This window comes from Danio rerio, chromosome 23, assembly GCF_049306965.1.
Source record: "Danio rerio strain Tuebingen ecotype United States chromosome 23, GRCz12tu, whole genome shotgun sequence".
Classification (NCBI taxonomy): domain Eukaryota; kingdom Metazoa; phylum Chordata; class Actinopteri; order Cypriniformes; family Danionidae; genus Danio; species Danio rerio.
This window is the reverse complement of record NC_133198.1, coordinates 40,187,157-40,200,000: the sequence shown is the minus strand read 5'-3', so window position 1 is coordinate 40,200,000 and position 12,844 is coordinate 40,187,157. Positions and strand designations below refer to the sequence as shown.

General features: G+C 35.8%; 2 protein-coding genes across 3 annotated transcripts in view; one reads left to right on the top strand and one right to left on the bottom strand.

The window, feature by feature from the left end:
• ints11 (integrator complex subunit 11) overlaps positions 1 to 4,575 on the top strand; it is a 26,627-nt gene extending 22,052 nt beyond the window's left edge. Inside the window, exons 16-17 of one of the 2 annotated variants that reach the window (XM_005166209.6) lie at positions 1,676 to 1,805; positions 4,454 to 4,575. In XM_005166209.6, coding sequence (XP_005166266.1) covers positions 1,676 to 1,805; positions 4,454 to 4,510 — 187 coding nt within the window. In that variant the 3' untranslated portion in view covers positions 4,511 to 4,575. 2 annotated transcript variants of the gene reach the window in all.
• A 1,743-nt stretch (positions 4,576 to 6,318) lies between these two features.
• zmp:0000001084 lies at positions 6,319 to 11,953 on the bottom strand. The gene is made up of 2 exons (XM_021470025.3): positions 11,754 to 11,953; positions 6,319 to 8,920 (listed from the first exon to the last, which is right to left on the bottom strand). The coding sequence occupies exon 2, from the start codon at positions 8,775 to 8,777 to the stop codon at positions 7,845 to 7,847; it is 933 nt and encodes a 310-aa protein (XP_021325700.2). The 5' UTR covers positions 8,778 to 8,920; positions 11,754 to 11,953; the 3' UTR covers positions 6,319 to 7,844.
• Between the last annotated feature and the right edge of the window lie 891 nt (positions 11,954 to 12,844).

The window sequence follows — 12,844 nt, the reverse complement described above, 5'->3', positions numbered from 1 at the left end:
GTAACTATAGTTGATATATTAAAAAGGGGCATGCTTGTTCTGGTGCTTTCAAATATCAACAATGTTTGACAAAATTTGCATAGTGCAACTTTAAAAGGTTAAAAAATATTACATGGTTAATAAAAATAAAATTACGATTTGCATGTAAATATAACATTTGATGTTAGAATGAAAAATAAGCAAAGGGCAGAAATGTTAAAAGAGTAAAATTAATAAAAATACAATATATTAAACTTAATACTTATGTCACACCCTGTGTGGCTCAGAGGATGAAAAGGACATAACATAATTTTGACAATCCAATATTTTAAGAATTCCCCTGAGACGATAGCTGCTATAAATCGACACAGACAGCAGCGTGGCAAAAAGTGGGTCGCTTTATAACAATAAAGGAAAAGAATATTTAAATCACCCAAAAAACATTTACAAATGTGTACAATAAATGCAATATGAAGTAAACAACCAAACCTGATAGAGGGAAGGAAAATAAGCGGTGCCAAATCAAAGAAAATAACAAGTGAAACACCCGCTAACTAATCCCTCCCCCACCTCTAAATAACTGAAGAGAAATTTGTAAATAGGAAAAAAAAAACACCTTCGGCGTCACACGCCCCTTACTCAACTGCACTCACTGGAACAAACATACACGGAGTAGCACCCGCTTCTGACCTAGTGGATTAACAGAGAATCAACTGCGTGTGTGTAAAAATGTAAGTCATGTGACGTACTTCACTTTCACTTCCCTTTTAGTACATTTAAGCAAGTTTAGTATGGGACATTCTGAACAGATGTACAATTCAAAACTCTTAAAACGAACCAGAGAACAGGACAGGCAGAAATGTCACACAGAAACACACAGCATCAACGAGAGACAAGGATCCCCCCCTCAATCCGATCCAAGTCATCACTGGATTGCTTAAATAACCATAACCCCCATCCTCTTCTGATTGGTCCACTCGTGAGAGCCAATCGCAAACCCTATATATATATATATATATATATATATAAGACAAAAGCACATCTATATTGGTAAAAAAAAATTTAAAACATTACTTTAAAGAAATCTTTTAGTTGTTTCTTGGGATTCACAGGTATTTTGATGAAAGTGTTTATGACCATTCACTGCCATAAAAAAAAAAAAAAACTGGAAAGGGGTTGAAGATATTAATAAAAATCCACTTGCTTTCATCTGAAATAAGAAAAGCCAATAATCGTTTATCTCTCTGGGCTTTTCTTCAAATTTATTTCAATTGGTCAACATAAAATCTGATGTTCAATTCATAAAAATTAGTTTTGAACTAGTTTTTTTTTTATGAATCGCTCAAAAAGCTTCACAAAACAGCATCAAAATAAACACTTCTTGACTTGAGACTCACATTTTCCGATGGCCAATTAACACATTTTTTTGTTTGTTGCTGTTTTTAGTAATCTAACAACTATAAAAAGCTGTTGAATGCGTCTTAACTAATGGCCGTCTTGTCATTTGTGTATTTTGAGGCTTGGATTAGCAATTTCAGCCAAACGCTCACTTTTACCTCTCAAGCCACAGCAAATGTCAGTACATGTGGGCACATACTGTACAGTTCACTGTCATTGTCACTCAGTATTATCATCATCATCATCATAAAAAAGGATTATCATTACCAGTGAATATCATTTTTATTCCCTTATATAGTGTATTAAAGAGTTACAGCATCCAGCACGTCCCAGACGGCACCGTCATCGTGGAATCCATCGTCATTAAAGTCACGTCTTCAGCAGAGGAGCCAAATCTCAAAGTCATCCTGCTCTCCTGGAGCTATCAGGTTAACAAACCCAAATCTCAGCTATATGCTCATTCACAACATTATTTCCTAAAGGTGTTTTTGAACAGGAGTAATATTAGGAATTTTTACCATTGCAAAATATCACTTTTGGGTTTATGTGGAAATGTTTGTTTTTTTGAGGCTTGTGGTTGGTCTAGTGGAATTTACAGCATCTCGTCGCCCCCACTAGGAAAAATGTTTGCCCTTATGTTTCCAAACAAACATGGGTTATACGCAGGGTCAGTCAGAAGATGCCACAGTGCGTCACAATCGCCAGTTAAAATAGCAACAACTACGAACAAACAAAAGTTTGTGGTTTCACGCTTCATCTTATAACACACCTTTTAATATTACACTGTAACATCCCCGAAATTGACATTGTGCTTATTTCATTTTAAATAGAATTTTAAAGTGAGAGTGTATTGAATTGAATTGAATTTTATTTTACAGATTTTAGATAAGCTGTACAAAAATACTTGTGTTCCATACGTTTTGAAATAAAAACTGTTGAGGATAATAACACAATAAAGCCCTGGGCTTGTTTCTATTGTGGTCCTCGCTGTTAAATAAAACAATGTATGGCTTCAAAATACAGACGATGCATAAAAAAAGTACCTCCACATTTTTAAAACGGGAACAAAATAGTTCACAAATACATTCCTTTTTTTTTTTTTTTTTTTTTTTTTTTTTACTTTTTTTTTGTAATATCAGGGTAACAATAACAACATCATACAAAGAGTGTACATGACTTTAACAGAGAAGTAAAGCATCAAATAAGCACATACAAGAGAAAAAAACAACAAAAACAAATCATATAAAATGATGTATTAAGAAAATTAAAAAAGGAAAACAAGTTAAAATGGCTTTAAGATTTTTAGAGGAAGCAATAGTTCTAAAGTACTTTTGAATTTCCTTTTTTAAAAACAATAAAACAAGGTTTACGCTGAGAGAATTTACAGCGGTGTATATGGAATTTAGCAAGGATTAGAAGGAGATTAATAATGAAATTTTCCTTACTTTTATCATCAGGAGTAATGAAAAAACCCAACAGGATATCCTTAAAAGATAACAAGAATCCCGGTAGTATTTTTCGATAAATTTCCAAGGAAAGTTCAATTCAAAATCATTCACAAATACATACGTTCATTCATTTTTCTTTTCGGCTTAGTCCCTCTATTAATCAGGGGTCACCACAGCGGAATGAACCATCAACTTATCCAGCATATATTCCAGCTGCAACCCTATTCACAATCTAGTAACCTATAAAATAAACATCCTCGTCCACCAAACTAATTATCCTCATAAGACATTTAGACATTTAGGTAGTTGCAAAAGATTCAGATAAATGCTGCTCTTTTGTGTTTTGTTCATGCAACAGCTTTTTTTTTTGTAAACATATTGGACAACAAAGTCATTTTCAGTATTGCCAATGATAATAATTCTGCATATTGGAATTATTTATGAAGGATCATGTGACATTGATAAAAATGTTGCTAGTCCATTATATTAAATTGAAAATTATTATTATTTACTGCAACATTTTACAATATGTTTGATCAAATAAACACTGAGCATAAATGATGCATGCGTTTGAAGATATTGATTAACTCGTATTCTAATTTATACATTACCTGACGAAAGTCTTGTCGTCAATCCCTGTTGTAAGAGCAACAAATAATAACTTGACTTCTATCATTTGGAAAAGTGGCAGAAAGTAGATGAATCACCTGTTGAACTGCAACCCAATCATCACTAACACTACAGAAGACCTATTGGAACCCACATGGACCCGAGATTCTTACTGAAATCAGTTAAGTTTTGTGAAGGAAAAATCATGGTTTGGGGTTACATTTAGTATGGGGGCGTACGAGAGATCTGCAGAGTGGATGGCAACATCAACAGCCTGAGGTATCAAGACATTTGTGCTGCCAATTACATTACAAACCACAGGAGAGGGCAAATTGTTCAGCAGGATAGCGCTCATTGTCATACTTCAGCCTCCACATTAAAGCTCCTGAAAGCAAAGAAGGTCAAGATGCTCCAGGATTGGCCAGCCCAGTCACCAGACAAGAAAATTATTGAGCATGTCTGGGGTAAGATAAAGGAGGAGCCAATGAAGATGAATCCAAAGAGTCTTGATGAACTCTGGGAGTCCTGCAAGAACGCTTTCTTTGCCATTCCAGATGACTTTATTAATAAGTGATTTGAGTCGGTGCAAAGATTTATGGATGCAGTCCTCCAAGCTCATGGGAGTCAAACACAATATTCATTCCTTTTCCACTGCAGCATGACTTTATATTCTATACTGGACATTATTTCTGTTAAGTGACAAGACTTTTGTCTGAGCGAAGTCAGACCTTACTGTCCTGATTAAATAATTAAAAATCAAGGCATGATCATATTTTATTTTGGTAAAATAAGCGTAATCTAGAGGCCTTTGCCTTTCATATAAGCCACTTCCGATACCAAATAATCAACTATAAGTCAAGTTATTATTTGTTGTTCCTAAAACTTGGATAGGCAACAAGACTTTTGCCAGGTAATTTATGCTGCTGTTAATACAATAATAGTATTTATTTTGGTAAATAATCTTTTAGATCCCATCTTGACGTATATGTGTGTAATTGTCTTAAATGTGTCTCCCTCAGGATGAGGAATTGGGCAGTTTCTTGTCTACATTGTTGAAGAAAGGTCTGCCTTCTTGACTGCTGAAACTCAACTGATGTTTTTCTTTGGTTAAAAATAAATAAAGATTTTTTTATAAAATGAATCAAGAAGTCTGTCATTTGTGAAATTATATTTATTTCTTAGATCTTAATATCTATATAAAAGGATTGACATGAAATGAGATGCATTCACACACATGCACATGCACACACAACCCAAAACTTGCATAAACTTGACTCAATATAACTCAGCATATAATCTTTCTGTGTCTTATTTAAAATAGCAGTCATTCTCACTTGTTTTTGCTCTTTACTGTGGGGGAAAACCTGACTTAAAATTACAAGAACTAAGAATGAAGTCTTTATTTCTGTGGGAATCCCCAACTCATAGTTACAAGAGGTTCAATTGGTTTTCATATTTCGGTTTTGTACTGTATTAGCACAATACTACGAGGAGAAAGCCTGACAAAATGTCCCTTTAAGATACAGTCTATTTTTTATATTTCTTTGTAGTTGTACAATTAAATATGCAGCCTGCCCCAGAGTTACCAGAAATCAAATTACTTTTCAAATGTCTCTACTGTTGTGCAATTATGTATGGACAAAAACTGACGGACGATTTTTAAAAGTGTTATTGGAGTTATTCATCATTTTGTATTGTGTATATTTGCACTGTAGCCCAGAGTCACGTATGTCAGAATGGACTTTATAAAAAAAAATAGTTTTATTTGGTTTGTTTTGCACTGCATTAGCACAGTTATTTATAAAAATAAAAAAAATTGACTTAAAGTTACATAACGTCAAACTGGAGTTCATAGTTCTATGTTGTATATGTTTGCAATGCAGCACAGTTGTGAGTAAAAAATGACTCAATGTTTGTCAAACTGGAGTCATTATCGTCAACACAATCTAACAATTTCTACAATTTTTAGCTAATAAGTTGCTCATTTGTATTATTTAATTATACTTTTTAGTAAAAATGACTCATCCCCTAATGATGGTTGGGTTTAGGGGTGGGCCTCCTTCTAAAAACTATCATTTTTTTTCATACGAATGAAATTGTATGTATTCATACACTCTCAGAAATAAAGGTGCAGGAGCTGTCACTTGGACAGTACCTTTTCAAAAAAATTCATATTCGTACCCAGAGTCCACAGTGGTACCTCAAATGTGTATATTAGTACCCAAATGTATCTAAAAAGTACTTTTGGGGTACCATTATGGACCCTTTAGGTCCAAATATGTACCATTTGCAAAGGTACTGCCCCAGTGACAGCTCCTGCACCTTTATTTCTGAGAGTGTATGAATACATACAATTTCATTCGTATGAAAAAATGATGGTTTTTAGATGGAGGCCCACCCCCAAACCTCACCCCTAAACCCAACCATCATTGGGGATTGAGTCATTTTTACTAAAAAGTATGAATAAATAATACAAATGAGCAACTAATTAGCTAAAAATAGCTAAAAATCTAATTGCTGTTAGATTGTGTTGACGATAATGACTCCAGTTTGACAAACATTGAGTCATTTTTTACTCACAACTGTGCTGCAATGCAATGAACTCCAGTTTGACGTTATGTAACTTTACGTCAATTTTTTTTTTATATAAATAACTGTGCTAATGCAGTGCAAAACAAACCAAATAAAACTATTTTATTTTATAAAGTCCATTCTGACATACGTGACTCTGGGCTACAGTGCAAATATACACAATACAAAATGATGAATAACTCCAATAACACTTTTAAAAATCGTCCGTCAGTTTTTGTCCATACATAATTGCACAACAGTAGAGACATTTGAAAAGCAATTTGATTTCTGGTAACTCTGTCTCCTTTTTTTTCTGAGAGTGTACAAATTATCTACTCTTCTGGACATCTTTGCACTGGAGTAATGCAATCATTTAAGAACAAAAGAAAACTCAAGTCAAGTCTACATTTCTGTATTGTAAATTGCTGCACTGTATTAGGACCTTTATGTAAGGGGAAAAATTTACTCAAGTCAAATCATAACATATGGCTTTATGTTGTATATTTTTCACTTTAGTTGTACACTTAGGAATTAAAAATTATGGATTGACACCGTAGTGGTTGAACTAGATCTTGCAGTCCAATTTCAAAACATTTGAGAGGGTTTTTATTTACCGGCTTCTCCTCCAACGATGACTCTACGTAAACCCAGGTTGCCAGTTTGACAACCCCAACAGGAGCGAGCCGGGCGATCAAACCTTGCTGTAAGCTATTTAGCTAATGTTTACGTTTGTAATATTTATATTGTTTGCGAATTAAAAAACACTGTGGAATTTTCTAACTCTAAATCTATGTCTCATTTCAGAGGCTACTACAGTATTCCAAAGGTCGCATTTCAGCCGCGCCCACATACATTGAGGCAGCCTTCAAAACTGAAATGAAATGTGCTGTATTTTCCGCCAAGGCAACCAGGGGTGTTGAAATATAATTGGGTAAGCTGGCAGAGGGCGGAGTTACACCAATTAAAACAAAGATTTTCCAACACAGAACGCTCATTTTTAATAAGAATAATTTCTTATATTTATTTAACGCTTTCCTGGACACTCAAAGAAGTGAAGAGCTGGAGGGGGCGAGGCGGCAGTGCAGGAACTAAAGAGCGGGGAGCAGGTGTGGAGATGGTTGCACATGGGGACAGTACCAAATAGCTGGCTGGACTGTACCAAAAAGCTAAGGGGGGTGGAATTCTGGGAGTTTTCCTAATGACAGAACAATACAGAAGATTGGTCTGAAATACAGAAGACTCCCTTGAAAAACAGAAGTGTTGGCAGGTATGCCCTACTCTTTTCCGAAGGACGTCCTGGGATTTTTAACGACCACAGAAAGTTAAGACCTCAATTAAATGTCTCATCCATAAGACGGCACTCACTAAACAGTATAGAGTCCCCTTCACTATACTGGGGCGTTAGGACACACACAGTCCGCGGGTTGAGCGCCCCCCTGCTTGCCTCACTAACACCACTTTCGGCAGCAACCAAGCTTTCCCATGTTTCCCATCCAGGTACTGACCTCGCTTCAGTGGGCAACCATGTGAGAGTTGCATAGAGCTAGCTGCCGGCTAGAATTTTTAAAGGAGAATAACTGACTTTAGCATTGTTATTCGGATAAACATGTATGTTAACACATTTTTAAAACATCTGCACACATGTTAACGTCTTTTTTTATGCTTGAGAAGAGTCCAAAACTTACAGCACCTTTAATCAAACTTGCAGCGAGTCAAACTAGAGTCCACATTTCTGTTTTGCAGTTGCCATTGCAGATGGACATGTTATTTTTATTTATTTGTTTAGATGCCCACTTGTCTTACATGGCACAGAGCTCTCTAATTGGAAATTGATTTCCCTCAAAATCCATTGGAAATGGAATAAACCCCCTTTTTCTTCTTCAGCCTCAGCCTTTTGAGCCTCCACTTGTAGTGGCCGGTGGCAAAATAGTACAATATCGGGTCCAAGAGGCTGTTCAGACTGACCAGAGCCATGGTCACCCTACGCAGAAAGTAAATCCAGTCGTCTTCTTGGTTTTCACTCAAGCGTGACAGAAGGTGCACTAGATGGACCACATGGTAAGGCAGGAAACACAGAATGGTGATGGCCAGGATGGCATAAATGATCCTTCGAGCTCCACGGGCGGTCGAATTCTTGATTTGGCTGATTCGATGGGCCACGAGTGGGTAACAAACCAAAATGACTACAGAAGGAAGAAGGGATCCAAAGATGAGGCTGCATACACTGTAGGGCGCCAAATCACTCCATTCTTTTGACGTGAATCCCTCAAAGCACATTTTCTCTTTGGTTGACAACGGGCATGTTAGCATGAAGGCCAACATGGCCGACCCCGAGACCAGCCAAACTGCTCCACTCACCAGCGCAGTGAGCCAAGTGTTGCGAAGTCGAAGGTAAGTGTGAGGGTGGAGGGTGGCGATGTATCGGTCAACACAGATGCAGGTCATGAAGGTGATGCTGATGTACATGTTGGCGAAGAATATCGTGCCGGTGATGCGACACATGGCATCGCCGAATATCCACTTGCTGTCGTTGAGGTGGTAGTGAATGCGGAAGGGCAGGGCGAACAGGAAAAGCGTGTCAGCCACCGCTAGGTTAATGATGTATATGTTCGAAGGCGATTTCTGCTGGATTTTGAAGATGAAGTAATACAGCGCTCCCAGATTTCCGATCAATCCCAAAACCAGCACCAGGATGTAGACGGGTGGGAAGAGGTAGCGCTGGAAGAGCAGGAATTTCACATCGCTGTGGACGGAGGTGGCGTTTTCCATCATGTTGAGTTGCTTTTGTTCATAAAGAGGTTTCGAGATTCAGCTCTCAAGACTTGCTAGAACGGCAGTGAATGCATTATTGTATTGTTCCTTGTTTTGGGTGATAGACTGGTTTTCAGTTCCCTATCAGTATAGAGGTGATTTTTCTGTTAGAAAATAGTGGGAAAAAACACATTAATGACATTTGATGTTTATTTAAAGGTGTGAAGATCTTGTTCTGTTGAAGCATGCTGGAAAACATGATTTAGAAAAAGATAAATACAAGTTAAACCATAACCATCTGTTGCATAAGATTTATTACTAAACAGGACGTTCTACCAGAAATGGACATTTTCACTTATGAAAATGTAACAGGGCCTGACCTTTAAACTTGTTTTCCTCAGAAAAAGTATACAAAAATAACCATTAAATCATACAATTCAATGATAAACGCATCCTTGATCAGTCAGCTTATCCTCCATCAAATGTTAATTCATCTGAGTCATAGCCTTAAAGGTGTAATGCACGCATTTTATTATGAAATTATATTAAATTTAATGCAAACGTGACAGGACTGACAAACACCGAGGCTACTGTAAAACAGTATTTATTTGTGAAATTTATTTATAATTTCATGTTTTTAATCAATCGGATGTGAATGATAACTGAAATTTGCTATTTCTGAAAAAAAAAACATTTTTAACAGTTTTTAGCATAACAAAACTATAAAAACTGTAGGTTCAGTAGGGCTAATGACAAGGACAATGGCAAAGTTTGTACATTTGTGAAATGTTTTTAATAAACAAAAGAAAAAAATCTGGAGAACTAAGTGAATGACATATTTCTTGACTGAAATCAACCATCCAGCCATTTTAGACTTTTTTGGGATGAAATACTTTTTATTCGCTGTATTGTTTATTGTTTATATGTTGTTGTTGTTTTTCTGGTAGAATGTTGCAAATACAATAATTAGAATTACTATGACTATTATTTTTAGTTTATTAGTAGTTTAAATTTGAGAAATATTTCATGATTTTTTTTTTCATTTATTTCATTTTTCAGTTCACAGTAAACTTCCATTTAGCGATGCTAGTTTAGCTGGCATTAAAATATTTAAACATAAATAGGCTACAAATTTTTTGTGAACTAAGATGAACTCTAATATTTATGTTTCAAAAATATTTATCAAGATTTATAAGTGCAGTATATGTTGCTCATTCTTATCTAATGCTAATAAATAAACCTAGTTAATGTTACCAAATTAAATATAACGTTTTCCTTTATTTGAAGTAGTTTTAATTGTGGGCTAAGGTTAGTAACGATCATTGCTTGTTTAAAAAAAATTGGAACACTTTACAATAACAGTACATGATTAATGATGTGTTAATATGTTAACTACCCAGGAAGCAAAGAATTCTGGCCCAGATTTGGCGTAAAGCTGGCACTGCAGGCATTCATGTGGCACTGGCATACGGCATGTGGGGCAAATGTAGCCCAGGTTTGGAAGAGGTGGCATCATCTTTAAAGCAGCACACAATATTTGGGCCAGATGTTAATAATTAATATGTGGGCCATGCAAGTTTGGCCTAGCTTGACCCAAATTTAAAATACATTTTTAATATTTTTGAATAAAGAAAAAAATTCTACCAATCAGATTGCTTCAAGATAAAAGCACAATGCTTCATGGGTTTATCAATTTCATTGCTGGTTGTGATGCACCAACATATCTGGTCCAGATATGGTCCATGTTTGGCCATTGTCTGGCGTTCAGACTTGGTCCACTAATGTACTGTAATTCACTGTAGCATGTGGGCCAAGCTGATAGTGTGGACCAGAGAAATTTTTCTATGTGGGTAAACAGTACTTTACTGTGAACTGATGATGAGTTAATGTATGTGCTAGTAATGAACTAACTTTAACCACACTGAGTCACATGAGTTCATGTGTGAATACCTTAATTACTTGTGTATTAATGTATTAATTACCACATTTGTTTATGCTTTATTTAACCATCTTGAACTCATGATATTTTAATGTATAATTATCTCATGACTTTACTTGGAGAGGCACATCTTCATTAACCTATTCTTAACTCATAAACACACATCCGTCCACCGCACTTACACTGAACAACAATAGACAAGTGTTCTGTTGACATCAACATGACCAGTTTTCACACAGGGAGTTCATGTTAAGGATGAGTTAAATAAGCAAATTCACTACATAATAATAGCTCATGGGTTCATGTTGGTTATGTTTAGCTTAAACTTAAATGTTAATTAATACATTAATTAACAACATGTACTAGTAATTAAGGTAGCCAATACTCACACATAATCTCATGTGACTTATGTGGTTAATGTTAACCCAGATCAGCACGCGCCTTAACTCATTAATTCATAGTTTACTTCACATATTAATAATTCATGTACTGTTATTGTAAAGTGTTACCAAAATAGCCTATAAGGTCACTTTTAAAGTGATATAAAATAGGAAATAATACAATTTACATTTGTATTTAATTTGCTTACAATTTTCTTTTAAAAATCACACATTTCCTTGTTGCAGCATCTATTGATTGTACAGTAGAGTTGTGTTCGCGGTATTTTTAATAATAACGCTTAGCGACGTCACGTTGTCATAGAAACGTAATAAATAAATGTAATAACGTTTATTTAACGAGCTAGCAAATGGGTCGTCGTATCTTGCACGCTTTGTGGCATCTCAAACAGAGTATTTTTGGGTCGACCCATTTACTTGTAAGCGCCTCACTTTTTAAGAACATTCGGCTAACATTTTTGAGGTAAGTTAATCAACATTTCACACGTGATAGCATGAACAAGAACTGTTCCTTTAAAACGAATGAATTAAAATAAGAACATATTCTCAATTTTATATTCATTTTCCATTGAAACTTTTATCCTAAGCTCATGTGGCTAACTTACTTTAAATTAACACACAGAAAACAGCATCACTTGTATTTTAATTAAACCTCCTTACCGTGTTTAAAAAGTCCTTGAAGAAAACCCAGAATTAGCACAAATCAGAAGCGTAAACGCTGATTATTTTCATCTCAAGCCTTGTGAAAGCTGTTTATGTGTTGCTGGTGGAAACTTGTTCTGTAGACTGTGGTTTTATGCAGTGATGTGAATAGACAGCACAGGAAATCCAGAAAGTGCAGCTTCCCCCAGTGTTTTGAGGGCGAGGAGGGGGACATGCACACATATCAGCACGTGGAAATTATGCTTTCATTGTTCCACTGAACATATTGTGGCTATATTTCTGAGGTGGGTGCTGAAATGTACTCTTAAAGCGATAGTTTACCCACAAAATAAAATTCTTGTCATCATTCACTCATTTGTTCATAATTGTTTATTCCTTTGTCTCCACTTGCTTCATACCTGTTTGAGTTTTTACTTAGTTGAACTCAAAGGTGGATATAACCTACTGTTGGAAAGTTGGGTAAAAAACAGCCATTAATTTCCATTATTTATTTATTTATTACTATTGCTGCTTTTTTGTCCAACATTCTTCAGAATAGTGTTGTCTCGATTGTGGAATTTTCAACTTAAATAGGCGTATACTATTTTGTAAACATTCAGGATGCGCACGCAACGAGGTTGCAGAAAAAAACAGGAGCACTAGCATTTACAGCAAAAAAATGACATCAGATGCGGTACAGAGTTTGTTGTATTATAGATAAGTTATATTAATTATATATAATATATTATTTACGTAATGATTTCAGTGTATTATAACAGCTTGTCACTCAGTGATAAGCACAGTTATTCTGCAAACTTAACGATAAAGTGAGCAGCGTTCATCTGACAGGTCCATTTGCGATAGCACCCTCCCAATGGATATTAGATAAGACGAAATGGCCAAGCATCCAGCCCAAAATACACAACTATCTCATTGAAACTCCAAGGGCCCTATCATACACGGCGCAGTGTGGCGCAAGGCGTGACGCAGTAATCTTTTGGTAGTTTCAGCTTGGCGCAAGAGTGGTTTTGAGGCGTTGCGCTACGCTGTTTAAATAGCAAATGCATTAGCGCTCATTTTTGCGCCCATAGGCGTTCTGGTCTAAAAAG